General features: G+C 45.4%; 1 protein-coding gene across 2 annotated transcripts in view; it reads left to right on the top strand.

Annotated features, from left to right (window-relative positions):
* STK3 (serine/threonine kinase 3) overlaps positions 1–27,699 on the top strand; it is an 89,804-nt gene that overhangs the window by 49,669 nt on the left and 12,436 nt on the right. For both annotated transcript variants that reach the window (XM_054385352.1, XM_054385351.1), the window contains 2 exons: positions 2,969–3,161; positions 6,426–6,601. In XM_054385352.1, the coding sequence (XP_054241327.1) occupies positions 2,969–3,161; positions 6,426–6,601 (369 nt within the window). The remainder of the gene's footprint in view (positions 1–2,968; positions 3,162–6,425; positions 6,602–27,699) is intronic.

Raw genomic sequence — 27,699 nt, 5'->3', positions numbered from 1 at the left:
AGCCAGAAACCCCTGTCAAATACAAGCTTGGTGCTTGTTACTTGTAGACAAGAGAACTGCAGAGGGTTTAATTCCAGAGTTAGCTGCTTTTGTTGCTTGATTCTTGGATCTGTTTTCATAAACAATATGAGAACATGACACTTCAGCTTTAATATCTTCTGCTTTTTTTCCTTGTTAAAAATGATATTTGTTTTTATTTAATCAGTGAGTTTACCTTTTTAAACAACAGACCAGAAGTTCTTCATCAATATTTATGAACCATAAAGCATGAATCAGAATTCCTGTGAAGGGATCACTTTCATCTCTTGTGGCAATGTGCACTTACAGGACTTGGATCCACTGGATGCTTTTGTAGAGTCCTTTTTTCAGCTGGATCCACTGCATGGTTTTCTAAAGTCCTTTTTTCAGATTCAGTACAGGTTATTGCTGTATGAGCTGACTCTCCTAGTTGTGATAAATGCCCTTGTGATAGTGCTGGAAGCAATCTGGCTTAATCCACACAGCTGGGGGGCTGTGTCTGTCTGCTAGAGAGTAGGGAGGCTTTACAGCAGGATCTGGACAGGTGAGAACCATGAGCCAAGGCTGATTGGATGAAGTTCAACAAGACCAAGTGCCAGGTCCTGCACCTGGTTCACAACAACCCCATGGTGAGCTACAGACCTGAGGATGTGTGGTTGGAAAGATGCAACTTGAAGAGGGACCTTGGGGTATTGGTTGATACTTGACTGAACATGGGTCAGCAGTGCCCAAATGGCCAAGGAAGCCAATGGCATCCTGGCTTGGATTAGAAACAGGATGGCCAGCAGGGGCAGGGAGGTGATCATCCCCCTGTGCTCAGCACTGCTGAGGCCACACTTGGAGTGTTGTGTTCAGCTCTGGGCCCCTCATTCCAGGAAGGACATTGAGGGGCTGGAGCCTGTCCAGAGGAGGGCAGAGAGGCTGGAGAAGGGCCTGGAGCACCTGGGCTATGAGGAGGGGCTGAGGGAGCTGGGAATGTTCAGTCTGGAGAAGAAGAGACTGAGGGGAGACCTCATTGCTCTCTACAGCTCCCTGAAGGGAGGTTGGAGTGAGGAGTGGCAGCCTCTGCTCCTTGGTGGCAAGAGACAGGAGCAGAGGAAATGGTTGCAGGCTGTGCCAGGGGAGGTTCAAGCTGGGTGTTAGGAAATATTTCTGCACTGGAAGGATTCTCAAACACTGGAATAGTCTGTCCAGGGTAGTGCTGGAGTCACTGTCCCTAGGGGTGTCCAAGCAGTGTGTGGACCTGCTGCTTAGGGACATGGTTTGGTGGTGACCTTTCAGTGCTGGGTTGAGGGTTGGACTGGATGATCTTGCAGATCTCTCCCAAATAGAAATATTGTGTGATTATTCTGGGGCATGCACAGTCCCTCCAAGGTTTTATGTTGTGCTGAGGTACATCATTCCTGATCTAGGGAAAACCCTAGAGATAAAACTGACAGGTACTGCTCTTTTGGGGACTGTTCTGTTAGTGCTGACCTGTGCCTCTGTGCTCTTTAGGCTTCTAGCTGCTAGAAAATAACTGATCTCTTTGCCAGGGGACAATATAGTGAGATAAAGGCTTTTGAAACTCTTCAACTGGAAAATCAAGTACTATTTTTTTTTAACAAATCCAGATATTTAATTTGAAGCAATAAATTTAATTTGAAGCAATAAATTATATTTTTTAAACAAAGCAGAAGATACAAAAGTCCCTTAGGACTTCGGGGGGGACCTTAGGGCTGCCTTCCAATAGCTGAAGAGATTCTACAGGAAGGCTGCAGAGGGACTTTTCCATCAGGGTGTGTAGAGACAGGACAAGGGGGAATGGTTTGAAGTTGAGGGAGAGCAGGGTTAGACTGGAGCTGAGGAAGAAGTTCTTCAGTCTGAGGGTGGTGAGGCTGAGAAACAGGTTGCCCAGGCAGGTTGTGGCTGCCTCCTTTGTGGGGGTGTTGAAGGCCAGGCTGGATGAGACCTTGAGCAGCTGAGCCTAGTTGGGAGGTGTCCTTGCCCATGGTGGGGAGGTTGGAGGAGATGAGCTCTGAGGCCTCTTCCAACCTGAGCCATTCAATGATTCTAGGACTCCACTCCATGCTTGTTCCTGTTGTTAGACTCAGCTTATTTTCACTGATTTCTACAATAAAAACGTGCATGCTTCAGGAAAATGTTTCATTTATGCTTTCACTTCTAGTATGCACTGCCAGTAAGTATTACCATTAATAGTAGCCAAGCAAAGCTGTATTTTAAGCTTAACTATTGCCTTCAACTCAGGGATTTGCCTGCTTGCATTTTGGAGGTGCCATGCTTGTGTCAGTCTGGTATTGCATTGTAGCACTCCAAGAAGCACTTGGAAATACCAGCTCACTTGTCCTGGCACTTTTCAACTGCAGTGCAAAGATACATTTTTGGCCTTTGCTTTCTGAGTACTCTTGTTAGAAAGGGGAAGAAGAAAACAAAACAACAACACATCGGTGGGGGAAGGGGAGGGTGGTGATGACTAAAGAAAAGTAAAGTTGCCACCAGGAGGAGCAGCACCAAAATACTCTCCTTTATGTCCTGGCACAGCCTCCAGTGCTCTAGCTGTGAGCTGTCAGTGGCTTTGGGGATGGCAGAACATTTTCAAGAGTAGGATATAAATAGAGTGTTGGAGAATGCAATTAAAAGGCGAAGAGAGAATGCAAATAGAGAGTTTAATGTTTCTACAAATTAGAGTCTGGAAAAAAAGGATTCTTACTACATTTGAAATTTTAATCCTAGAATGACTCCGGTCGGAAGGGACCTCAGAGGTCATCTGCTCCAACCTCCCTGCAGGTTCCCAGTGCAGCTGGGTCATGTGGAGATATAAAACCAACAGATGAGCATCTAAATCATTGCTCCTGAACTGTGTGGCTTGTTGATTGCTTGGTTGGGTTTTGTTTTGTGTTTTTTGTTTTTTTTAATAATCAGCTGCGTTCTGTCAACTGTTTCTCCATAGGATGAAGATGAGCTGGACTCTCACACCATGGTGAAGACCAGTTCAGAGAGTGCTGGAACCATGAGAGCCACAAGCACCATGAGTGAAGGTGCTCAGACAATGATTGAACACAACAGTACAATGTTAGAATCTGACTTGGGGACCATGGTAATAAACAGTGATGATGATGAAGAGGAAGATGGGACCATGAAAAGTATGTCATTAATTTAACTTTTCTTTTAATAACAGGTTTTCTCATACTGTAGGATTGTATCATTAGTGGCTTTTAAGTGCCAAATTCTGTGGTTTAAGAGGGCTGTGCCTTAAAGTGTTCTCTGTGGGGGAAAGAAAAGGTGACTCTAGTGGGAGGTTCAAAGCAGAAGCCTGTTTTGGTGCTTTGCTAAGTCTCTGGAGGACTCTAAAATTAGCCTTCTGTAAAATCTCCCTTCTACTGCTTGTCTCTTCCTTTATGCCTCCTGTCCCACATACATTTGGAGCAGTTCCTTGCAGCTAAACTGAATGAAGTGATGTGATTATGTGAGAAGCTGCTGCTTCAGTGTCGGTGTTCTTGGGAACTCCTCATGACTCTCCATGGGTTCAGCAATCAGTAGACATCCTGCTGCAAAATTGTTTTGAAACTCATAATCAGTTAGCAGATTTTTATTTTCTAGGTGAGTTGTTGTTTGAAGGTTTGTTGGAGTGTGATTTTGTGATGCTTGATTTAAGACAGTGATTGTGGAAGCAGAAGTGAGAAGTCCAGATGTATTGCAGCAGCATGGGAGGGAAAAGGTAACAAAAGGCAAAAATATTGGAGGTTGTTTGAAGTCTAAAATTTTAAGTTGCACTGAAATCTGCCTGAACACAAGCTGTGAAATAAGCACTTAGATGCTGGTGTGCTCATTATTGAACTGGAGACCAGTGCAGAGTGAGGCCCATAGAATCATTTGCTTAAGAGAGCAGCCTCGATAGGTGAATCTGACTCAAGTTCTAAGTGCCTGATTTCATGAGGCACAAATGTAACCTTGAACTCCAGGCAGTTGTCTGGGGAGGGAGGCAGTGTGTAAAGCTAATGTCTCAAGAGTGGAACCCAGTGCCAAGAAAGCTGTGCTACCATTCAGCCAGACCTGGACAGGCTGGAGAGCTGGGTGGGGAGAAACTGAATGAAATCCAACAAGGGCGAGGGTAGAGTCTTGCATCTGGGGAAGAACAACCCCAGGGACCAGGATAGGCTGGGGATTGACCTGTTGGAGAGCAGCAAAGGGGAAAGGGGCCTGGCGGTGCTGGTGGACAGAAGGATGCTGATGAGCCAGCAATGTACCCTTGTGGCCAAGAAGGCCAAGGGCATCCTGCCATGCTGGGGGCACCAGAAAGGGACACAATGCTCCAGGTGGGGTCTCATGAGAGCAGAGTAGAGGAGGAGAATCACCTCCCTTGTCCTGCTGGTCACACTGCTTTTGGTGCAGTCCAGGATACACTTGGCCTTCTGGGCTTGGGCTTCTCCCCTTCTACCTCTCTGTATTCTGCATTTTCTTCCCTCCTTCCAGATACCTGGAGCGTGGTCTCTGCTAAGAGCACGTGCAGGCATACTGAGGAGGAAGGCATAAATGCTCTTTATTGCTAGGCTGTGTGGTGTATGTTGGGGTAGGATGACAGGCCTCTTTTTGTTCCAAATCCTAATTTTATCTGGGCACAATTCCCTATTTGTGGAAAAAAAAAAATGTGTTTCTAGTTATTTTCTGTCATGGCTCCCAGAGGCCTCTAAGCATGGGTACTTATAAATAAAAACTTATTATTGTTTCTTATTTTGTCCTTGAGCAGGGAAACAAAAGGCAGAAGGAAACAAAACATGAAACTAAACACAAGAGCAATTTAAGAAAAAAGTTGCCATAAATATTTTGTGTCTCTAGGAAAGAGATTAAATCTTCTTTCTCTAGATCACTTAGGTTTATTTCTCCAAGCTTCTTGTTTCCAGTGTTCTATTATTGAGAAGTATCAAAGAGCACCTTGAAGCTACCTGTTCTGATTTAACAAATCACAGAAACATCTTGGGTACACCCAGCTTGCCTGTAAAGGTACCCTGGGAAAAGCAGCCAGACTCTTGTGCCTCTGAGAAGCACAAAGAAGCACGAGATCTCTGTCGGCATCTCAGGGATTTGCATGTCACTTCCTGGTGACATTTATTTAGGACACTTGCTATTGCTCCCATTTCAGCCAGTAGCACATGAATCACAGAACCAGAGCAGGACCAGCTGCAGTGGAAGTGATTTATATTTATTTTCCAGGTGTGGAGGTACCATTCTTGCACTGCATCACTTGCACAGGTGCAGACACGAATGCAACTTTATGGTTGCTATAAAGTGTTCTACAAAGTTCTTTCACAGCATCACAGAATGTTAGGGGTTGGAAGGGACCTCCAAAGATCATCCAGTCCAACCCCCCTGCCAGAGCAGCAGCACCCAGGACAGGTCACACAGGAACACATCCAGGTGGGTTTTGGATGTATCCAAAGAAGGAGACTCCATAACCTCTCTGGGCAGCCTGCTCCAGGCTCTGGTACCCTTACAGCGACAAAGTTTTCCCTTGTTCCCATGGCACCTCCTCTGCTCCATCTTGCACCCCTTGCCCCTTGTCCTGTCATTAGACATCCCTGAGCAGAGCCTGGCTCTGTCCTCCTGACACTGCCCTGCACATCTTTATCCCCAGCAGTGAGGGCAGCCCTCAGGCTCCTCTGCTCCAAGCTCCAGAGCCCCAGCTCCCTAAGCCTGTCCACCCAGGGAGATGTTCCACTGCCTTCAGCAGCTTTGTGGTTCTGTGCAGGACTCTCTCGAGCAGTTCTCTGAGGTCCTTCTCGAAGTGAGGGCCCCAGAACCGGACACAATATTCCAGCTGTGGCCTCAGCAGGGTGGAGTAGAGGGAGAGAAGAATCTCTCTCGACCTACACACCACAGCCCTTCTAATGCACCCCAGGATGCCCTTGGCTGTGGCCACAAGGGCACATTGCTGGCTCATGGGCATCCTTCTGTCCAGCCATACCTCCAGGTCTCTTTCCCCTTTGCTGCTCTCCAACAGGTCAGTCCCCAGCCTACACCAGTCCCTGGGGTTGTTCTTTCCCAGATGCAAGACTCTACACTTGTCCTTGCTGGATTTCATTGGAATCATTCATCACCCAAAGGAATGCTCAGCACCTTGTGCTGTTCAGTCTCTGTAAGAAGTTGATATCACATGAAGTAACCTCTGGTACTCCCTGTGTGAGCAACTCTGACATGTCTCCTGTGTTTCTCCATGTTGTATCTTGCTACACAAATTTTGTTCCTTGGCCAAGAGCTTTATGCCAAAGATTCTCAGGGGAGGCTTCCCCATATACAGATGACTGTATTAGTTTCTGTAAAATCCAAGAAAATCAACCAATGGAATTTATTTTAGAGTGCAGCAAATCTTCCAGTAGTTGGAACTTTATTCTTTCTTCCTTTCAACTCAGGAAATGCTACGTCACCGCAAGTTCAAAGACCTTCTTTCATGGACTACTTTGATAAACAAGATTCCAAGAATAAAAGCCCTGAAAACTGTAATCAGAACATGCATGAACCTTACCACATATCCAAAAATGTTTTCCCTGATAACTGGAAAGTCCCTCAAGATGGAGACTTCGATTTCGTGAGTACATTTTTATTGTTTGCTTTCTTGCATGCTGTTTACTTCATATCTGCCAAAAAGAGTGAATCCCTTTATACTTTTGTGTTAAGCTCCAGTCTAACCCTGCTCTCCCTCAGCTTCAAACCATTCCCCCTTGTCCTGACACCCTCAAGAAAAGTCCCTCTGCAGCCTTCCTGGAGGATCCCTTCAGCTATTGGCAGGCAGCGCTAAGGTCCCCCAGGAATCTTCTCTTCTCCAGGCTGAACACCCCCAGCTCCCTCAGCCTCTCCTCAGAGCAGAGCTGCTCCAGCCCTTGGATCATTGTTCCCTCCTCTGGGCTCACTCCAACAGCTCTGTGTCCTTCATATGCTGGGGACACTAGAACTAGACACAGGATTGGAGGTGGTGTCTCAGCAGAGCAGAGCCAAGGGGGAGAATCCCCTCTCTTGCCCTGCTGGCCACATTCCTGTGGCTGCAGCCCAGCACACAGCTGCCCTCTGGGTTGCATGAGGGCACTGCTGGCCCCTGGAGAGCTTTTCAGCAACCAACACCCCCAAGACCTTTTTTTCCTCTCAACCCTCTCTGCACCCAGCCTGGATTTGTGGCTGGCATTTGTAGATCATTATACCTGGGTTTCAGCTTTGTTACGTTTTTTGAATGTTTGACTGAATCTAATTTATCTGTTGTGGATTAACCATGTTCTTAATTAAAGAGCAGTAGCTAAATATCATCACAGGACCCTGTTTTGAAAACCCATTTTGGATCTGGAGAAAAATGTTGTGGTTAATTTTAGGTGACAGCTGTAGGTGTGGGATTTTTTTCCCCACTTTCCACTCACTGCATTTCTACATGAAGCTGACTCTTAAATTGGCTGGGGCTGCTGGAAAGGTTTTAAAGTTAGATTTTGGTTTGGGTGGAGGTTTTTGGTCTTTTCTGTTTTCGTTTTTGACTGTAAAATGCAATAATCATCATCCTGATAGCTGACTCACAATACAGTTATTTGCATTATTCATTGGAAAATAACTGGCTGTTGTTTAAGTGGGATTATTGTGGCAATGAAATTGCCCTTAAAGCATCCTATCTCTTCCATTACTTGGGAAGAAATGCAAGCAAAAATTACTCTTCTTGCAAACACTAAGTGAGTGAATAATTGGTGAAGAATTCTTGCATGGATAATCCTTTGGAACTTGTTGGCATTGCTTGTACATTTGAAATTGCCTTCTTGAAATAGGAATTTGTCCTAGAACAAAGCCTGAGGAGTTTTGTGGTCTTCAGGAACATAACTGCTCTCTGTCTGCTAGTGGCCGTAGAGTGGCAAGTCAAAGACTTCAGAATCACAGAATCATGAAATGGTTATGGTTGGATGGGACCCTCAAAGGTCACCTAGTCCAGTTTCCCTGCCATGGGCAGGGACATCTTTCCCTAGTTTCTCAAAGCCCTGTCCAGCCTGACCTTGAACACTTCCAGTGGTAGGGTGTCCACAGCTTATCTGGACATCCTGTTTGTGATGGTTTGAAACTGTCTTTTTAATTTTTCCTTGCAAAGTTCAGAACAGAGAAAGTGAAAGAGTGTAAATAAGTCACTATTGGGTGTAAGAAAGCAAAATAACGATTGTTCTAAACACTTCCATTGGATAGATAGAAATGTTTAAGAACTATTACCCAAAACAAAGTGGGCACTCTGCACATTCTGCGTTCGGCAGTGGGGGCAGTTGCTGGGCTGTCTGGCTGCTGTTTCTTCTTCTCTTCTGGCTGAAGATAACACACTGACCTTGGCAGCTAAGTTAACAACTTTCTGCTTAACTAACTCTGCTTTCTGTCCAGGGGGGTCTGGGGGGAAGCTCCTGGGAGAGAGAGAGGCCCCTTTGGGAGGGTCCCCTTGGGGGGAAGCAAAGGGAGATTGGTTGTGCTTTTCTGTTGATTGTATATATTTGTGAATGTTGTGAATTTTGTATATTTGTACATATTCATTGCATTTCATTGTAGATTTTAGACTCTGCTTGTAAATACAGCTTTTTATTTGCTTCCAGACTGAGCTAGCCTGGTTATTGTTGGGGGGGGGGGGAATTTCAGCTCACACTGACACACTGTTCCAGTGCCTCATGAAAGTTACGGGATGTGCAGTTTGTTCTTGGCTTCCCAAAAAGACAGTGTTGGAAGCCTTGTGGCTGCAAAATGGTTTTGATTGAAGACCAAAGGATTTAAACCCAAGAGAACAGTGATTTGCATGGGCAGTGTATGGAGTTGGGAGGTGGTAGGGGTGGAATTGTAAGCATGACAAAACCCAAACACATCCATAGAGAAGCCAACTTCAGAAAATTAGGAAGACTCTTAAATAATGGATGTTCTGCTTCAGAGTAGCCCACTCAAGGATACATTGCTCTGGTTCACACAAGATACTGGCTGTAGGAGCCTGCTGCTTTCAACCATGGGCAGTCATTTTTTTATTTAGATATTCTGGAAGTCCTTCTAATTACATTTTAGACAGTGAGTGGCAGTATTGGTAAATGACCTGCCAGAGACTTTCTGAAAGGAAAAATCAGTGGGCAGCATGCATAAAATACTGTTTACTCTTTGCGAGGTCGATCTGAGCACTTCCAGTCTCTAAATGATTCATGGAAGAGATAACTAACAGAAGCTTCTTGTATTAAAAATTGGCCTTGATGTGATCTAGAAAGAGATCCCAACGTTAACATCCTCTGCTCTGCTCCCCTGAGATCCTACCTGGAGCACTGTATCCAGTTCTGGTGCCCACAGCACAAGAGGGAGCTGCTGAAGCAACCTCATGTAGTGTAGATGTCCCTGCTGATGGCACGGGGGTTGGACTAGATGCCCTGTGGGGGTCCCTTCCAACCCAGTGCAATCTGTGACTCTGTGGAAGCAGCAGTCTTTGAAGGGGTAAAGGTGCAGTCAAGCTGTGTAGTGTGTGGATGGGGCTTAACTTAACCAGCTTTTCAGAATGAGGCTTTACTGATTCATTGGCCAACTCTAGTCTCACTCACAAGCCAGCAGTTTGCTGGGTTAGAGCAAATTATGTTTCCTTCACCCAGCTAAGTGACCAGTCCTTCTAAGAGCAGCTGTTAAGTACTTGTATGCCCATGCTGCTCTCCTGGTAGCTTTGCTCTTCCCACAGGGGTAGAGCTGTGGAGGAGCTGTGGCTACACTGGAGAGAGCTGTGCATTACATGAGCAGTACAACTGCAAGGTGTGGTTGAGAGCAACTTGCTCAAATTGGGGGTTGTCTTTCACAAGCTGTGATATTTTATGTAGCATCTGTCACATTTTTGTGGGCATTCTAGAAGGCAGTTTTCACCAGAAAAGGTAAACTAACAAGCAGGAAGTGCTCAGAATTTGTATCATGAGGGGAAAGCAGGTAAATCTTAGCTTGCTAGATGGATGTGCTATGGGTATGTGTTGTTAAATAAACTACTGCTTACATTTGTACTGTGTCATGAAGTTTAGATCTCATTAAGATATAAAATTGCTCTGTAAATCCTCTTACCCCTTACCAATACATCTTCCTGTGGGACACAATGTTTAGATGAGCTATAGGGAAGTGGTGTCTCATGGATGCTAACCTGTGAGTAAGCCTTGCTCCAAATGAGCTGCTGAACTTCATTCACACCTATTGGATGTATTATTTCATTTTAAATGAGTCATTTGCTTCTTGCTATGAGATGATAAAATGTAAAAAAGGCAAATCTATTTATTGTAGCAATACTGGGGTAATGATTTCCTTCTCTAGCAGAATTATTTCCAAACAAGAATGTTCTCCAGATTGTTAAATATGAAATGGTGAACACGTAGATCATGGTTTGCAGTAACTGCAGTATCATGTTTAAGTAGATGCATTTTGGGTGACTTAAAGATTCTGGAATAGCAACAAAAATTTTAAAAGCCATCTGTTACCCTAAGCAGAATATTTCCCTGGGTTTCAACCAGAACAAATAAGGAATATCAGCATTGAGAAATAATTGTATTGCAGATACCAAACACTTTACTTAATGTTTATAAACTTATCATGTCACAACTGATTTGGGAAAGACGTCAGTGCTAGAAACTGACTGCAGATCACATAGCATTTAATTTAAAATGCAGTAATGAAGCTAGGCTGGGTTAACTTCATTGGAAATTCTTTGTTCAAAGCCTTGGCTGGGCTTACTCTGATTTTATTTAAGCAGCAGATGAGTTTGGTAGAGGCTTCAACTAATTAATGGGAATGAAAATAACCCTAACCCAGCAGTGTGCTCATGCAGCCCAGGAGGCAAATTGTGTCCTGAGATCCAGCAAGAGGAGTGTGGCCAGCAGGGCAAGAGAGGGGACTCTGCCCCTTGACTCTGCTCTGCTGAGACCCCACCTCCAATCCTGCCTCCAGTTCTGGTGTCCCCAGCAGAAGAAGGACACAGAGCTGCTGGAGAGAGTCCAGAGGAGGCCACAAAGAGGATCCTCTGCTGTGAGGAGGAGGGGGTGTTCAGCCTGGAGAAGTTTCCACAGCGACTTCAGAGCTGCCTTCCAATAGCTGAAGGGATCCTCCAGGAAGGCTGCAGAAGGACTTTTCTTGAGGGTGTTTAGAGACAGGACAAGGGGGAATGGTTTGAAGGTGAGGGAGAGCAGGGTTAGACTGGATCTGAGGAAGAAGTTCTTCAGTCTGAGGGTGATGAGACTCTGGAACAGGCTGCCCAGGGAGGTGGTGGATGCTCCCTCCCTTGGGGTGCTCAAGGCCAGGTTGGATGAGGCCTTGAGCAGCTGAGTCTGATTGAGAAGTGTCCCTGCCTGTGGTGGGGAGGTTGGTAGAGATGAGCTCTGAGGTCCCTTCCAACCTAAGCCATTCTCTGATTCTCTTTTCAATTATTTGAGATTCTTTTCTGTGTAATTTGAACATTTTAAGTGAAGTATTAACATATGTTCATCTTGCTTGATTTTTAGTTAGTTACTTGAATATCATGAAGCATTTCCAGATGCTGTCAGGAAGAATTTTTTCTTAGCTAAACAAATGGAGAACTTCGGTTTCTGGGTTTGCAGGTCTGTGTGTGTGTGAGGTAAACAGAAGATTACTCACAATGTCATGTAGCTAATGAAAATATTATTGGTGTTGGCAGTCTGCATGCAGAACTTGATTCAGTTCAGTTGAGGGATGGTTAAGAGAGTGTTAGACAGGAGCTTAGGAAGAAGTTCTTCAGTAGGAGGGTGGTGAGACTGTGGAATAGGCTGTCCAGCGAAGTTGTGGCTGCCTCCTCCCTGGGGGTGGTGAAGGCCAGGTTGGATGAGGCCTTGAGCAGCTGAGTCTAGTTGAGAGGTGTCCCTGCCCGTGGTGGGGAGGTTGGAGGAGATGATCTCTGAGGTCCTTTCCAGCCTGATCCATTCTAGGGTTCCATGCAAACACTCTACAAGTCAGATAGTGACCAACTTAACTAAATCCCATATTGAACATAGGATCTTTTCTTTCTGTCCCTTCAATTAGGATAGAAGTAACAAGCCTAACAATTTGGTCTCACATATAACTGAATTGTTTAGGCTGTAAAAAGAACCAGCTCCTTCTGTTTATCTTAAATTACAGGATTCTTTGATAGCTCTGCTCCCCAGTCCGGTTATGCCAGGGTGTTAGTGCAGCTTTGGGAGGTGAATCATGCCATCTGACAAAGATTATATCAGTGTGGTTTGCTAAGGGAGCACAGAAACGCCCTTCTGGGCCAGAAACCTTTTTTCTTGCACTTTCAAATGTGAAAAAGCAGAATTCAAGGTTTTTTACTTAGAAGAGAAGGCAAGAACTTAGGCTGGAAATGCAGCAGCGGATTTGGAGTTAGGTAGTAAGAAGAACGTCTAATAGGTTGACAGCCTACAACAGCAGATTCCCTCCAGGGGTTGGAGGAGGTTTTGCAATTATTTTGGGTGTTGAAGGCCTGGTTAGATAAACACATCAGGAACAGTTTTGGTAGGGTCAATCCTACATTGAGCAGAGGATTGTTGCAGGTAACCTTTTCCTGTGAACGCTTCTGACGGCCGTATTTCCTGTGATTATTTAAGCTACTGCTGGTGGCTGCTGTTTGTAATCAGAAAAGATGTTAGGAGCACACAGGTCTCACACACTCAAGCTCTTGAAAATAATGAGGCACTTAATTTGTTTATTAGGAAAGTCAATATTTTGGAGGAGGTAGACCTTGAGCAACCTCAACAATGCTCGCAATTAGCGGTCAGCTCTTATTCCCAAACATCAGTCGGCCTGTGGAAAATTGTAGCCAAGATTTGGTCAGTGAAGCTTAACCACGGTGTCTCTCCTGAAAGCTGAAAGCATCCCTGCCATCTTATTTTATAATGTCGAGTAGTTCCCATTGTTAAGGTCAAGAGAGGGACTTCTGCCCCTTTGCTCTGCTCTGCTGAGACCCCACCTCCAGTACTGCCTCCAGTTCTGGTGTCCCCAGCAGAAGAAGCACACAGAGTGAGTTGGATTGAGTCCAGAGGAGGGCCACAAAGATGGTGCAAGGGCTGGATCTGCTATGAGGACAGGCTGAGGGAGCTGGGGTGTTCAGCCTGGAGAAGACTCTGGGGGGGACCTTAGAGCTGCTTTCCTTCTCCTGAGGGTGTCTAGAGACAGGACAAGGGGGAATGGTTTGAAGCTGAGGGAGAGCAGGGTTGGGCTGGAGCTTAGGAAGAAGTTCTTCAGTTAGGAGGGTAGTGAGGCTCTGGAATAGGTTGCCCAGGGAGGTTGTGGCTCCTTCCTGCCTGGGGGTGTTGAAGGCCAGGTTGGATGAGGCCCTGAGCAGCTAAGTCTAGTTGACAGGTGTCATTGGCCATGGTAGGGAGGTTGGAGTAGATGATCTCTGAGGTCCCTTCCAACCTAAGTGTGTCGGTGTGAGCTGAAATTCCTCCCCCCCAACAATAACCAGGCTAGCTCAGTCTGGAAGCAAATGAAAAGCTGTATTTACAAGCAGAGTCTAAAATCTACAATGAAATGCAATGAATATGTACAAATATACAAAATTCACAACATTCACAAATATATACAATCAACAGAAAAGCACAACCAATCTCCCTTTGCTTCCCCCCAAGGGGACCCTCCCAAAGGGGCCTCTCTCTCTCCCAGGAGCTTCCCCCCAGGCCCCCCTGGACAGAGAAGCAGAGTTTAGTTAGAGCAGAAAGTTGTTAACTTAGCTGCCAAGGTCAGTACGTGTTATCTTCAGCCAGAAGAGAAGAAGAAACAGCAGCCAGACAGCCCAGCAACTGCCCCCACTGCAGAATGCAGAATGTGCAGAGTGCCTACTTTGTTTTGGGTAATAGTTCTTAAACATTTCTATCTATCCAATGGAAGTGTTTAGAACAATCAGTATTTTGCTTTCTTACACCCAATAGTGACTTATTTACATTCTTTCACTTTCTCTGTTCTGAACTTTGCAAGGAAAAATTAAAAAGACAGTTTCAAACCATCACAGTCCACCCCTTCTAAACAATTCCATTGGCTGCTACTATCATTTATCTAATCTAAAATAATATCTACAACAATAGGTGAATAAAGACCATAGTCCATTCTGGCTATCTCGGATGTAGATGATTCAAAAGAGTCAAATCACAGGAAAAACAGCAAACAGCTTGTTTCCTCGCAGATGGAGCGAAGAAAGGAACAGGGACTCTCAGGTGACTCAGGGCTCTCAGGGTTCGTGCACCGTAGATCTCATGGACTCTCCTCTTGGGCGCGATGCTGTATCTGCGCAACACTCTGAATTTAACCTCTCTCAGCCAAAGTTAGATTTCTTTGTGGAATACACTGAATTTCACCATTTTCTTGCATCACCCAATAGGTGTGACCAGGACCTTCAGCAGAAACCACCCCTCGGACAGGTTTGGCCTCTCCTGAAGGAGAAAATACCCAAACAGTTTTGCCTAACAGATTCTTTTCTCTGATAACAGGAACTCTATCACCTTCTTCCTTTCGCAACAAATCTGATTGGGCAGGTCCAGCTCGATTCACTGAACCTCTACTATTCACCAACCAGGTTGCTTGTGCTAAATGTTTCTCCCAGTTCTTCAAAGATCCACCCCCCATGGCTTTGAGAGTGGTTTTCAGCAAACCGTTGTAGCGTTCGATCTTCCCTGCAGCTGGTGCATAGTAGGGAATGTGGAATATCCACTCGATGCCGTGCTCTTTGGCCCAGTTTTTTACAAGATTGTTCTTGAAATGAGTTCCGTTGTCTGACTCAATCCTCTCTGGAGTTCCATGTCTCCACAGGATTTGTCTTTCCAGACCAAGAATGGTGTTAGGTGCAGTTGCATGAGGAACTGGATAAGTTTCCAGCCATCCAGTGCTCGCCTCTACCATAGTCAGCACATACTGCTTACCAGATGGAGAACGAGGTAGAGTGATGTAGTCAATCTGCCAGGCTTCACCATACTTGTACTTGGACCATCGGTCACCGTACCACAAGGGCTTGATCCGCTTTGCCTGCTTAATAGCAGCACAAATGTCACAGTCATGGATGACTTGTGTGATAGCATCCATGGAAATGTCAATGGATCTGTCACGAGCCCATCGGTAGGTTGCATCTCTGCCTTGATGTCCTAACGAGTCATGGGCCCACCGAGCTAAGAACAGCTCACCTCGGTGTTTCCAGTCAAGATCAGGATCAGGACCAGAGTTTGTGTCCACCTGGGAAACTCTTGCAGCTAGATCTGCCTGATGGTTGTGTTGTTGTTCTTCAGTAGCTTTGCTCTTAGGAATGTGAGCATCGATGTGTCTCACTCTCACTGGGATTCTGTCGATGCGAGCAGCAATGTCTTGCCGCAGATCTGCAGCCCAGATTGGCTTTCCTTTTCTCTGCCAGCCATTCTTCTTCCAGTCTTTCAGCCAACCCCACAAGGCATTGGCTACCATCCACGAGTCAGTGGTGGATAAAGCTTTGGCCATCTCTCACGTTCAGCTACGTTAAGAGCTAGCTGGACAGCTTTTACCTCTGCAAATTGACTGGATTCTCCTTCTCCATCTCTCGCTTCTGCAACTCTGCGTGTTGGGCTCCACACTGCAGATTTCCACCTTCTCTTGTTCCCAACAAGACGACAGGAACCATCTGTGAACAAAGCATATCTCTTTTCATCATCAGACAGATCACTGTAAGGAGGAGCTTCCTCAGCACGAGTTACTCTCTCCTCTGGAGGTTTTGCACAGCTTGTGCCTTCTGGCCAGTTTGTGATCACCTCCACCAAACCAGGCCTTTCGAGATTTCCCATTCGAGCTCTCTGTCAGAGCCATCCACTTAGACCAGGTAGCATCTGTTGCATGATGTGGTGAAGAACCTTTGCCTTTGAACATCCAATTCAGAACTGGCAATCTAGGAGCTAGAAGAAGTTGTGACTCAGTTCCGATCACTTCAGAAGCAGCTTTCACTCCTTCATAAGCAGCTAAAATCTCTTTCTCTGTTGGAGTGTAGTTTGCCTCTGAGCCTCTGTAGCCACGACCCCAGAAACCAAGAGGATGTCCTCGTGTCTCCCCTGGAGCTCTTTGCCATAAGCACCAGGTTGGACCATTGTCACTCACAGCTGTGTACAGAATGTTCTTAATGTCTGGACCAGTTCGGACAGGTCCCAGACCCATCGCTTGGACTACCTCTCACTTGATCTGGTCAAAGGCTGCTTGTTGCTCAGGACCCCATTGGAAACTGTTTCTCTTTCGAGTCACATCATAGAGAGGTTTCACAATCTGACTGTATCCAGGAATGTGCAGTCTCCAAAATCCCACTATGCCTAAGAAACGCAGAGTTTCTTTCTTGTTGATGGGATTTGCCATGGTGGAGACTCTGTTTATCACATCCATTGGGATGTGACGGCGACCATCTTGCCACCGCACTCCCAGAAACTGGATTTCTCTGGCAGGTCCTTTCACCTTGTCTCGCTTGATAGCGAAACCAGCTTGCAAGAGAATGTCAAGGATTTTGTTACCTTTCTCGAAGACTTCTTCAGCAGTCTCACCCCAGACGATGATGTCATCGATGAACTGAATGTGTTCTGGAGCTCCACCTTTCTCCAAAGCATCATGGATCACTGCATGGCAGATGGTTGAACTGTGAATCCACCCCTGGGGCAAACGATTGAATGTGTACTGAATGCCTCTCCAGGTGAAAGCAAACTGAGGCCTGCATTCCTCTGCTATGGGAATAGAGAAGAAAGCATTAGCAATGTCTATGGTAGCATACCATTTGGCCTGCTTGGATTCCAGCTCATATTGGAGTTCCATCATGTCTGGTACAGCTGCACTCATGGGTGGAGTTACTTCATTCAAGGCACGGAAATCAACTGTCAGACGCCACTCTCAATTCTGCTTTCTCACAGGCCAGATTGGACTGTTGAAAGGTGAATGAGTTTTGCTGATGACCTTCTGACTCTCCAACTGACGAGTCAAGTTTTGAATGGGCACCAAAGAGTCACGGTTGGTTCTGTATTGTCTGTGATGCACAGTTTGAGAAGCAACCGGCAGCTTTACATCCTCTATCTCATGTTGTCCCACAACTGCAGATTCATCTGAAAGCTCAGGTCTAATAGACAACTTCAATTTTCCTCCATCAATTTCTACAGTTGCTATTCCAAAAGCCCATTTGTAACCCTTAGGGTCTTTAAAACGCCCTTCTCTCAGAAAGTCAATTCCAAAATACAAGGTGCATTAGGACCTGTTACAATAGTATGTTTCTTCCACTGCTTCCCAGTTAAGCTTATATCAACCTCTATCTTAAACAACTCTTGAGATCCACCAGTGACTCCCTGAATAGTTATAGATTCTCCCCCTTGATAATTTGATGGTATTATGGTGCACTGAGCTCCTGTGTCAACCAAGGCCCTGTACTTCTGAAATTTTGAAGTGCCAGGCCACTGGATGTACACATCCCAATAGATTCTGTTATCTCCATTATCCCTTACCTTCCCCTGGCGGAAGGCAGGGCACCCCTAATTGTGGGAATTACCTCCACATGTACAGCTGGCACAACGTCCAGCACCAGAATTAGGATCACTGTTGGAGCTATCAGAGTTGTTCTGGGAAACTGAGGAAGCGACAGCTACCCTCCTGGTATTGCTACCTCGGGATCTGCCCCTCTGCAGCTCCCGTAACCTCTTGAAAAGATCAGAAGTTGGTTGACCATCCCATCTGTTCATGTTCTCACCAAACTGATCACGCAGAGTTATCCAGATACTGCCACGTGATTGCCTCTGCTGTCTGTTTTGGTTTGACCTATTCTGGAACGGCCTCCTTGGAGCACGTCTGTTTCTGACAGCTGAAACTTGTATCCATCTGGAGGAAGAGGAATTAGAATCATCCCCCTTCATCAAGTTGGATATGGAGGTTTTAAGTTCCTCCTTCAGCTCTTTCATGCAATTCTTCATTTCTCCAGACAAAGTTTCAATGGCTGAAACCAAAGAAGTACGTGTGAGACTATCCTCCAACTGCCTCATTTGGTCAGTGAAATGGCCAACAGTGGGAGGCACTCCACCATAATTTCTTGCCACAATCCTGCTTACCAGAATAGTAGCATAATTAGGAGGAGCAAGCTTAATGAGCTTTTTGGCAAGGCCTGTTCCAACAGGAATTTCATCAGGATTCAGAGTCTTATGATCTCCATACATTACTTCTCTCACAGCAAACTCTCAGACGCTTGATTCCCTCAGCTATTGTGGTCCAAGGCTTAGGGTTCCATGGTAAATCATCTCTGCTGGGGTACCTCAGCAGGACTGCCAGTAGGAGGCGTGCCCACAGAGAAACTTTACCAATGAACTTGCCTAGATGCCTGTCTATGCCTGTATCCTTTGAGAGCATCCCCAACTGAGAGGCCGACTTGTCACCTACCACCAATGCTGGGGCTCCCATATCAAAACACCTGGCTAGCCAAGACAGGACTGGCTCATTATGTCCTCTGATGTAATCTTTCCTCACATGTCTAATTTCCTGTCTGGGTGCATTAGCTGACTGTATGTCATCCTCATCATCATCATCATCATCATCATCATCATCCTGAGGTCGCTGTCCCCATAATCCTGTTGTAATCCTCCGTTGAATTTCCTTGAGTTCAGAGGCTCTGCCAGCAGTTGCTAATCTACCAGGGTCTACATCCTGACCTACATCTCCATCATCCATGTGGGGTCTCAAGAGGTCTACCAGAGTTTTAAGGCTAACCCTCTCTTCCTCATCAGAAGGATCTTTCTTAACAGAGGGACCCTGAGTAGAAGGACCCTCATCTCCATCTGCACCATCTCCTGCAGCATCTGCATCTCCTTTACGCTTTCTGCTTACAGTGACCACCAAATTTACTGGCTTGGTTTTCACATTCACAGCAGAGTTGGAAGAGCAAGTAGCCTTATGTCTTTCTTGACACAGTGCTATCAGTAGCCATATGATTATTCCAAGAAGCAACAAAATTAAGATTAAGGCTAGCACAAGATATCTAGGGTACCACTGGTTCCAAAGACCCTCTGTAGTTGTAAGAGGAGTAACGAACTCAAATGTGTCTGCTAGCACATCCATAGTTGAGTTACCATAGCTTCTTAGCCCAATAAGACCACAACAGAATTCACCAACATTCAGTAGCTTATTCTTAACCCAAAGAAACGACTTATATGCCACATATCTCACAATCTTGTCTATCATGCAGGTAACAGCCCATCTGTAGACAATTGCACCGATAATAGATGAAATAGAATTACTCAAAATCCAAAACAGCTTCATTTTGCTTCCTAATCTGAGCAGAAATAAATCAAACAAGCAATTGAGCCCCACGTTGGGCGCCAAAAATAAAAAGTGTGTCGGTGTGAGCTGAAATTCCCCCCCCACCGACAATAACCAGGCTAGCTCAGTCTGGAAGCAAATGAAAAGCTGTATTTACAAGCAGAGTCTAAAATCTACAATGAAATGCAATGAATATGAACAAATATACAAAATTCACAACATTCACAAATATATACAATCAACAGAAAAGCACAACCAATCTCCCTTTGCTTCCCCCCAAGGGGACCCTCCCAAAGGGGCCTCTCTCTCTCCCAGGAGCTTCCCCCCAGGCCCCCCTGGACAGAGAAGCAGAGTTAGTTAGAGCAGAAAGTTTTTAACTTAGCTGCCAAGGTCAGTACGTGTTATCTTCAGCCAGAAGAGAAGAAGAAACAGCAGCCAGACAGCCCAGCAACTGCCCCCACTGCCGAACGCAGAATGTGCAGAATGCCTACTTTGTTTTGGGTAATAGTTCTTAAACATTTCTATCTATCCAATGGAAGTGTTTAGAACAATCAGTATTTTGCTTTCTTACACCCAATAGTGACTTATTTACATTCTTTCACTTTCTCTGTTCTGAACTTTGCAAGGAAAAATTAAAAAGACAGTTTCAAACCATCACACTAAGCCATCCTAGGATTCTATGATTGTGCATTGTGGGTTTTGTTTACGAAATAATTTCTAGTGAGAATACATTTTAGGACTTATTTTTCATCCAACTTTCACATTTTTAATACAGCATTAAGAAGGAAACTGCTACCCTCTCCTTTGGTTTTACTCCTCAGCTCAGATGGAGAGTCTGAAGTGTAGCTTGAATTCATGTATTCAGCTCTAGGGCACATCTGTCATTTGCACAGAGTTTAAGTAGAGCAAAGGAAAGAAATGAGTGAAGCTGATGAGCTGGGGCAGTGCTGGTGGTTTAAAGTAACATCTTGTTACCATAGTAACCACTTGTCTGCACTAAGACACCTCCTTGAGATCATTGTGTGATGGCTAAGCAATGTGGATAGCCTAGAAAGTGCTTGGGAAAAACAATTGTGGCTGCACAAATTGTGTAGATGATCCTTTTTTTTCTATCAAACCAATTCAGTTTCAGGTCTATTCTGTTTTTCTCTTACAAAAAAGGAAAAAAAAAAGAGGGGAGAGGTGGGAGATACTTAACCCAAATAGTTTCCATGTTGCATGAATCACTGTTCGTGTCAAGACAGCCTGCCATACCTTTATGCGTAATGTCTGATCCCCAGCTGAGTGCTGCACTGAACCCAACCAAACCACAGAATTCATTGGCAAGTTTTTGCACCTGTTTTATACCCATCTCACGCTTGCAGAGCTCCTACTGATGCCAATATTAAGTTCAGCTGCTCAGGTTCTTAAAGAAACCACTTTCATTTGTGTGCCTAAAGGTGAAGCTGCATGGTTGGAAATGTCACAGCTTGGATTATTTCTCTCAGTATTCCTTAGTTTAGGGCAGGTGAAGCTAGTTCCAAGGAAAGAAATACCTGGAAATTTAACAGTTCTTTAGCATCTACTTAAAGATTTTGCTACTGCTTACCTTTACCTTTGTGTTGACAGTAGGAGTTGTACAGATATAAGAATACTAGTAAGAAAAGGTGGGGGTCTTAACCTGAACAAGATGCACTAGAACCTCTAAAGATACAGTAGCATAGTTCTAGCTGCTTCAAAACCAGTGCAACCCTGACTGCATGACACTCTGTGAGCATTCTGTAATGCTTGAAGATTTGAACTAAGTGGCACTTACATGTTTGATTATTTTTTTCCCTCATGGTGTCACTACAGCTCAATGTATTCAGTTGTTTTTATATTTGAATATCCTTTTTTCAAATAAGAATGGAGGAAAAAATGTACATCAAAGACACTCACAGAACAAACTTCCCCAGCACATCAAAATGTTGTTTAGATTCAAGAAGTTCTCTTGGTCATTTTGGGTCATCTCATTTATCGTATGGCTCTTATTATATGTCCTCTTTGAAGATTGTGGGGGTTGACAGAGAGAATTCCTTCAAAAACTACATGAGCAGGACAGGAGAGACCTGGACAGGCTGCAGAGATGGGTGGGGATAAATTGAATGGAATATAACAAGGGCAAGAGTAGAGTCTTGCAGCTGGGGAAGAACAACCCCAGGGACCAGGATAGGTTGGGGATTGACCTGTTGGACAGCAACTGCTCGGGGTCTTGATGGACAGAAGGATGCTGATGAGCCAGCAATGTGCCCTTGTGGCCAAGGCCAAAGGCATCCTGGGGTGGATTAGGATGGTGGTGAGTAGGTGGAGAGAGGTTCTCCTCTCTCTACTCTGCCTGGCTGAGGCCACAGCTGGAATATTGTGTCCAGTTCTGGGGCCCTCACTTCAAGAAGGATTTCAGGGAACTGCTTGAGAGAGTCCAGCACAGAGCCACCAAGGCAGTGGAACATCTCCCTGGGTGGACAGGCTGAGGGAGCTGGGGCTTGGAGCTTGGAACAGAGGAGCCTGAGGGCTTTATCACTCATTCCTGTTGATAAAGATGTGCAGGGCAGTATCAGGAGGATGGAGCCAGGCTCTGCTCAAGGCTGTCCAACGACAGGACAAGGGGCTAGGGGTGCAAGCTGGAGCAGAGAAGATGCCATGGGAACAGAAGTGAAAACTTTTTCCCTCTGAGGGTGCCAGAGCCTGGAGCAGGCTACCCAGAGAGGTTATGGAGTCTCCTGCTGCTGCTCTGGCAGGGGGTTTGGACTGGGTGATCTTTGGCTCCTAACATTCTGTGATGCTGTGAGAAAGCAGAGGAATTGATAGGAAGATGTTGATGGTAGTGCAGCTTGGTGTGTACAAGCTTGGTCCTTTGCTGTCTCGAGCTGTCATGTGTTTCAAAGAGACCTGCTTTGCAGTGCTTGGTTTTCCCTACATGAAGTTTGCTGACAGTTCCTGGCATGTTTTGACTGGAGCGTTTTGAAGGAATCCAGTTATGGCCAAATCATGCACCAGGAACACTCAGTGCTTGGTGGGATTTAACTCCCAGATTGTGCAGTGCCCTTTTATTTTCCGAACAGACCATCCTCCTTTCCCACCCTTCACCTTACAAAACCCAACCACAGAGAACCCTACAAGCAACCAAACAAAAGCCCCAAACAGTTTTCAGAGATATTTACATAGAGAAAGGGATGGGAAAACAGTGATGCCCCTGACCAGGGTTTCTGAAGGATTTGGGAGAAAGAGGAGTAGGTGGAGGGAGGCCAAACTTGCTGTTGCTTAAGCATCCCTGTGGCCTGTGAAATTCAAGAGCCTGGTTTTCCCTTCTCTGTTGGCTGATGACTCTACAGCAACAGCCCACTGATCATCTCAGGGGTGGGCTGCTTCAAAACCACAGGGCAAACAGTGCCATTGCAGAGTGGTTAGTTTGAAACTGCCTAACCTGTTTTCTGTGTTTTGAAGAGCTGTTGCCATAGCAACTCACCAAGAGCTGAGTGAGCACTGCTAAGTTTCAGAGGTTTGGCTGCCATGTGTGCATGGAGGGGCTGCTTCACTTCCAACCCCAAGCTGTGTTCCCTGCACCCACTTTTTTTTTTACACATACCTATGCTTCCCTAGAATGAACCAGATACTGCAGAAAGAATATTGCCTAAATCCTAATGCAGCCATTGACTCAACAGCTTCATTTCACCTGAATTCTTCCTTTGTTTATCTTCTCCATCTTATTGCAGCTTTCCAAAATAGAGCTCACATTCACAGATTGCATCAGATTGAAAGGGACCCTCAAAGGTCATCTTGTCCAGCCCTGCTGCAGTGAGCAGTGACATCCCCAACTAAATCAGGTTGCTCAGAGCCCCATCAAGTTTGACCTTAAATGTCTTGAGTGATAGAGATATTCTTGTATCAAAGCCTTGTGTGGCTTCTTCATCCAGTTTTGGTGTCCCCATCACGAGAAGGACTCAGAGCTGTTGGAGTGAGTCCAGAGGAGGCCACAAAGATGATCCAAGGGCTGGAGCACCTCTGCTATGAGGACAGGCTGAGGGACCTGGGGGAGTTCAGCCTGGAGAAGAGAAGACTCCAGGGAGACCTTAGAGCTGCCTTCTAGTGCCTGAAGAGATTCTACAGGAAGGCTGCAGAGGGACTTTTCCTGAGAGTGTCTAGAGACAGGACAAGGGGGAATGGTTTGAAGGTGAGGGAGAGCAGGATTAGACTGGAGCTTAGGAAGAAGTTCTTCAGTTAGGAGGGTAGTGAGGCTCTGGAACAGGTTGCACAGGGGGAGGCTTGTGGATGCCTCCTTTGTGGGGGTGTTCAAGACCAGGCTGTATGAGGCCTTGAGCAGCTGAGAGGTGCCCCTGCCCATGGTGGGGAGGCTGGAGGAGATGATCTCTGGGGTCCCTTCCAACTGGAGCCATTCTAGGATTCTCTTGCAGCATATCAGCATTTCTTCAGCCTCAAGTTCCCTTTGTTGCAATATTGACACAAAATCAAAGGTTTCTGAAAATACTGCTTCAGGCTTCGACAGACTGCAGCTGGTCAACTCCAGGTTTAGTCTAACACATTACAAATACCAGTAGTGTGAAGTTGGTGTGTACCTGTGGAACTGTTTATAGCAGGGTTGAAATTGAAGAGGGATTTGCATTACTAATGAGGGAAGCCCTAGGAGTGTGTACAGATGTTTCCTGGTGCAGTGAGGCTGCTGCTCCAAAGCCATCTCATCACATTTGGAAAATTGCTGTTGCATGGCTTGGCAGTTGGTTAAAAACTCCAAACTTGAAGTTAACTGGGATTTGGATAGACTAAGTTCAAGGTCACTTTTTGTTTAAATGCTGTTTTGTTTTCAGTAATTAGACCATGCCAGGTGTATTAAGTATGTAATTAAAACCACAAGGTTTGCCTAATTCAGAGTAAATGAGAATGAAAGACAAGGTCATTATTCGTCTCTAGCGAGGCTCCAGAGGAACAGCACACATGGAACTATTTATAAAACATTTTGCATGGTCAAAAATTGCTTTAGGTTGTTGTCCATGGCTTTTAAATTAAACTGCTCACAGATTTTACAAAAGTACCTGCAGCATAAAAAAATGTTCCTGTGTCCTGTGTTGAATTTGAATGGAAATCAAATATCTATGATGTAAAATGTTATGGCATAGAGTTAAAAAAGAAGAAAAGAAAAAAAAAAGGAAAAAAGAAAAGTGGTGGTAAGAGAGCCTGTGAGGCACTCTGCAAAGGGCTACTAGGGTGAATTTCCACCTGCCTGCTATGTGTCCATCTCACAGCTGATGAAACTTCTGTGCTGGCAGATAGCGAGGCACTGGGAGACCAGAAAGTCTCCATGCACACACTGAGCGCTGCATTGGCAGGGTCTGTAACCATGCAGCTCCTGCAGCAGTCCCTGGCTGGGCACATGCAGTCTCCTTTGCAACAGTGTTGGTGCCAGAGCCATGGGGATGCCTCCCTCTCTTACCAGGCCTTGATTGTGGAATGCATGAAACTTGAAATGAGTGTCTGATGTATGAAACTAGGGACTCAGGAGCCTGGTGATCCTGCCAGCTGCTTTTGCAGGACTGACTACATTAAAAGTGTAATCACAGAATCCTAGAATAGCTCAGGTTGGAAGGGACTTCAGAGCTCATCTCCTCCAACCTCCCCACCAGTGCAGGGACACCTCTCAACTAGACTCAGCTGCTCAAGGCCTCATCCAGCCTGGCTTCAACACCCCCAGGCAGGAGGCAGCCACAACCTCCCTGGGCAGCCTATTCCAGAGTCTCACTAGCCACATACTGAAGAACTTCTTCCTCAGCTCCAGTCTAACCTTGCTTTCCCTCACCTTCAAACCATTCCCCCTTGTCCTGTCTCTAGATACCCTCAAGAAAAGTCCCTCTGAAGCCTTCCTCTATTGGCAGGCAGTTCTAAGGTCCCCCTGGAGTCTTCTCTTTTCCAGGCTGAACACCCCCAGCTCCCTCAGCCTGTCCTCACAGCAGAGCTGCTCCATGAAACAAAAAGCTCCACAAAACCAAGTAGTTCTCACTTTGGAATCTGCTGTCTCTGAGAATATCTAAACGCAGAGTGTAACTCATATCTGAAATAAGATTTGGTTTGCCTCCTATTATCAGCAATGCAAAGGTGAAAGATTAAAATGAGGCACATTCCATTCCTGAAGTTAAATGAAAGCATGTTTTTGCTTGACATGATGGGAAATAGCTCAAAGAATATTTTATTCTTTTTTATTAAAAAAGAAAAGAAAAAGTAAAAGGGTGTTTTAAAGCTGCCAAGAACTTTGGATGCAGGTGGTTATCAACTGAGTAAGTGTCAGGTATTTAAATGAAAGCTGGCTGGCTTACCCATATGTTTTTTTTGTTTTTTTTCTATGAGTAGTTTTGGGGTTTTAACCAATTGTGCCAGCAAGCTTCATGCTTCATTTCACCTTTGACTCATCTGAGTACATAGAACTTGGTGCCAGGCAGCCCTTGCTCACAGCTAACCTTTAGTGCAGTGGAGCTAGAATTGCTGTGGCCCATGTGTTCCTCACCATGGAATGTGTGTTTTTATCTCCCAGTAGTGCCTTGCATACTTGAATCATTCTTGAACACAGCTTTTCTGCTTCCTGTGGTGGTTGCTGTTGAATCTTTGCTACATCTGTACATAGCAAAGCAGATGTTGATTGATGAGGGAAAACAGAGAGTGAAAATGCTGCTTTTCATTACTTCTGTGAATAGCAAACTTGTCTACTGGTGAAGCAGGTAAGAGAGAGACTTGTGAGACATACTGTCCAGATTCAGCAAAGGTGGAGATTTCAAAGGAAGTTGATTTGCTACAAGTTCAATACTACTACTACTACTACTTTGCCTCTGAGAAGGGGGATCCAGATCAGTAGCTATGCTGAAGCACAGGTCGTGATCTTGTCAGCCTGCTGGTGAATTGCCCTTGGCCCCTGTAGTTAGGAACCAGGGATAGATGGATGCCATCTTACCCCAGACTTAGTAAGGAGATGAGGTTTATGAAAAGAGAGAGGCATGGCAAAAGGGAGGCATCTGCTCATTTCTGTTGCTCTCCCTGTATCAGTCCTAGCAGTCAAGCAGCCAGAAAGCTGGGGCAGTTGGCCATACTCAGCCCTCTGGCACCCCCTTGTCCACCCCTCTCCAGCTCACCCTGCAGGTGCAGTGTTGCCAGATCTCATGCAGGGAAGCAGTCAGGAGCCCAAGGGTTTCACACAGCAGGACTGACCTTTTTGGCTACCTCCTGTCATTAGATCACATCAAGTGCAGGAAGAAGCTTTTTGAGACTGCTCCCAAGGCTCTTGTCTTCAGTGTGGTTGCATCTCACCTGAGCTAACTTTTGTATTCCAGAGTTCCAGTCTTTATATAATGGTTTCCATACGTCTCAAACCTAAACTGACCATCTTTGGGTTGAACTCCCATCCTAATCCCATCTGCTTTTGTGTCCTCCTTTGAAATGAGAGAAGTGAAAAGAACATGGTTTTCCTTGATTGTGCTCTCCATAGAAGGCAGTGGATAACATCCAAAAAGGAGTTTTACTAGAGAGAGCTTTGATTTTGGCTTAGTTAATTCTTTAAACAAAGAGCTGTAAATGTATTATTTCTTCTACTGTACATAAAACTTTGATTTGCCTGTTCCATGTGCTGATTCCAGCTTTGATACAGAGACATTTGTACAACAGTTTTATTTGGGGAGAAAGAAATGCATGAAAGATGTTTTGCTGCTAGGTAGGAATGTCATATTAATCCAGCCTGTATGACTTCCATGTTAAACACAACTCAGGCTCCAGGATGTTTTCTCTGAGAGGTCGCTGGCAAGGTGAGGAGCAGAGATGAAATGATATCATCTCATGTTTACATTTATTATACAATGCAGTAGTGGGTTGACCTACAGGAAAATAGATCCCTACATTTGAATTCCTTGTTAACTTCCTAAATCAATTGTTAGTTCCTTCTGCTAGAGGGAATTTCAGGGAACCATGTAGAGCTGGCAGCAGTTTAGCTCTTACTGTACTTTGCTTTTGAGGGCTTTTAACTGTTTGTGCCGTGCAATACTGCAGCAGCATTGCTGTAAGCAAGAGATTTAAACAAGCAAGTTGCTCTCATAATCTCTGCTGAATTTTTATCTAACACCTTCCTGGCCTGGATGAAAATCCGTATCTAGCAGGAGTAGAGCAGTGATGGTGCCCCTGTACATGGCCCTGGTGAGGTCACAGCTTGATCACTGGGTTCAGTTCTGAGCACCACAGCATAAGAAAGACATTGAGGGGCTGGAGGATGTCCAGAGAAGAGCAATTAGGCTGCTGAGGAGTTTGGAGGGCATCACATGAGGAGCAGCTGAGGGAGCTGGGGTTGTTTAGTCTGGAGAAGAGAAAGCTGAGGGGAGACCTCATGGTTCTACAGCTCCCTGAAAGGAGATTGGAGTGAGGCTG

The sequence above is a fragment of the Indicator indicator genome, chromosome 12, assembly GCF_027791375.1.
Source record: "Indicator indicator isolate 239-I01 chromosome 12, UM_Iind_1.1, whole genome shotgun sequence".
NCBI lineage: Eukaryota > Metazoa > Chordata > Aves > Piciformes > Indicatoridae > Indicator > Indicator indicator.
This window is presented reverse-complemented; position numbering and strand designations above follow the sequence as displayed.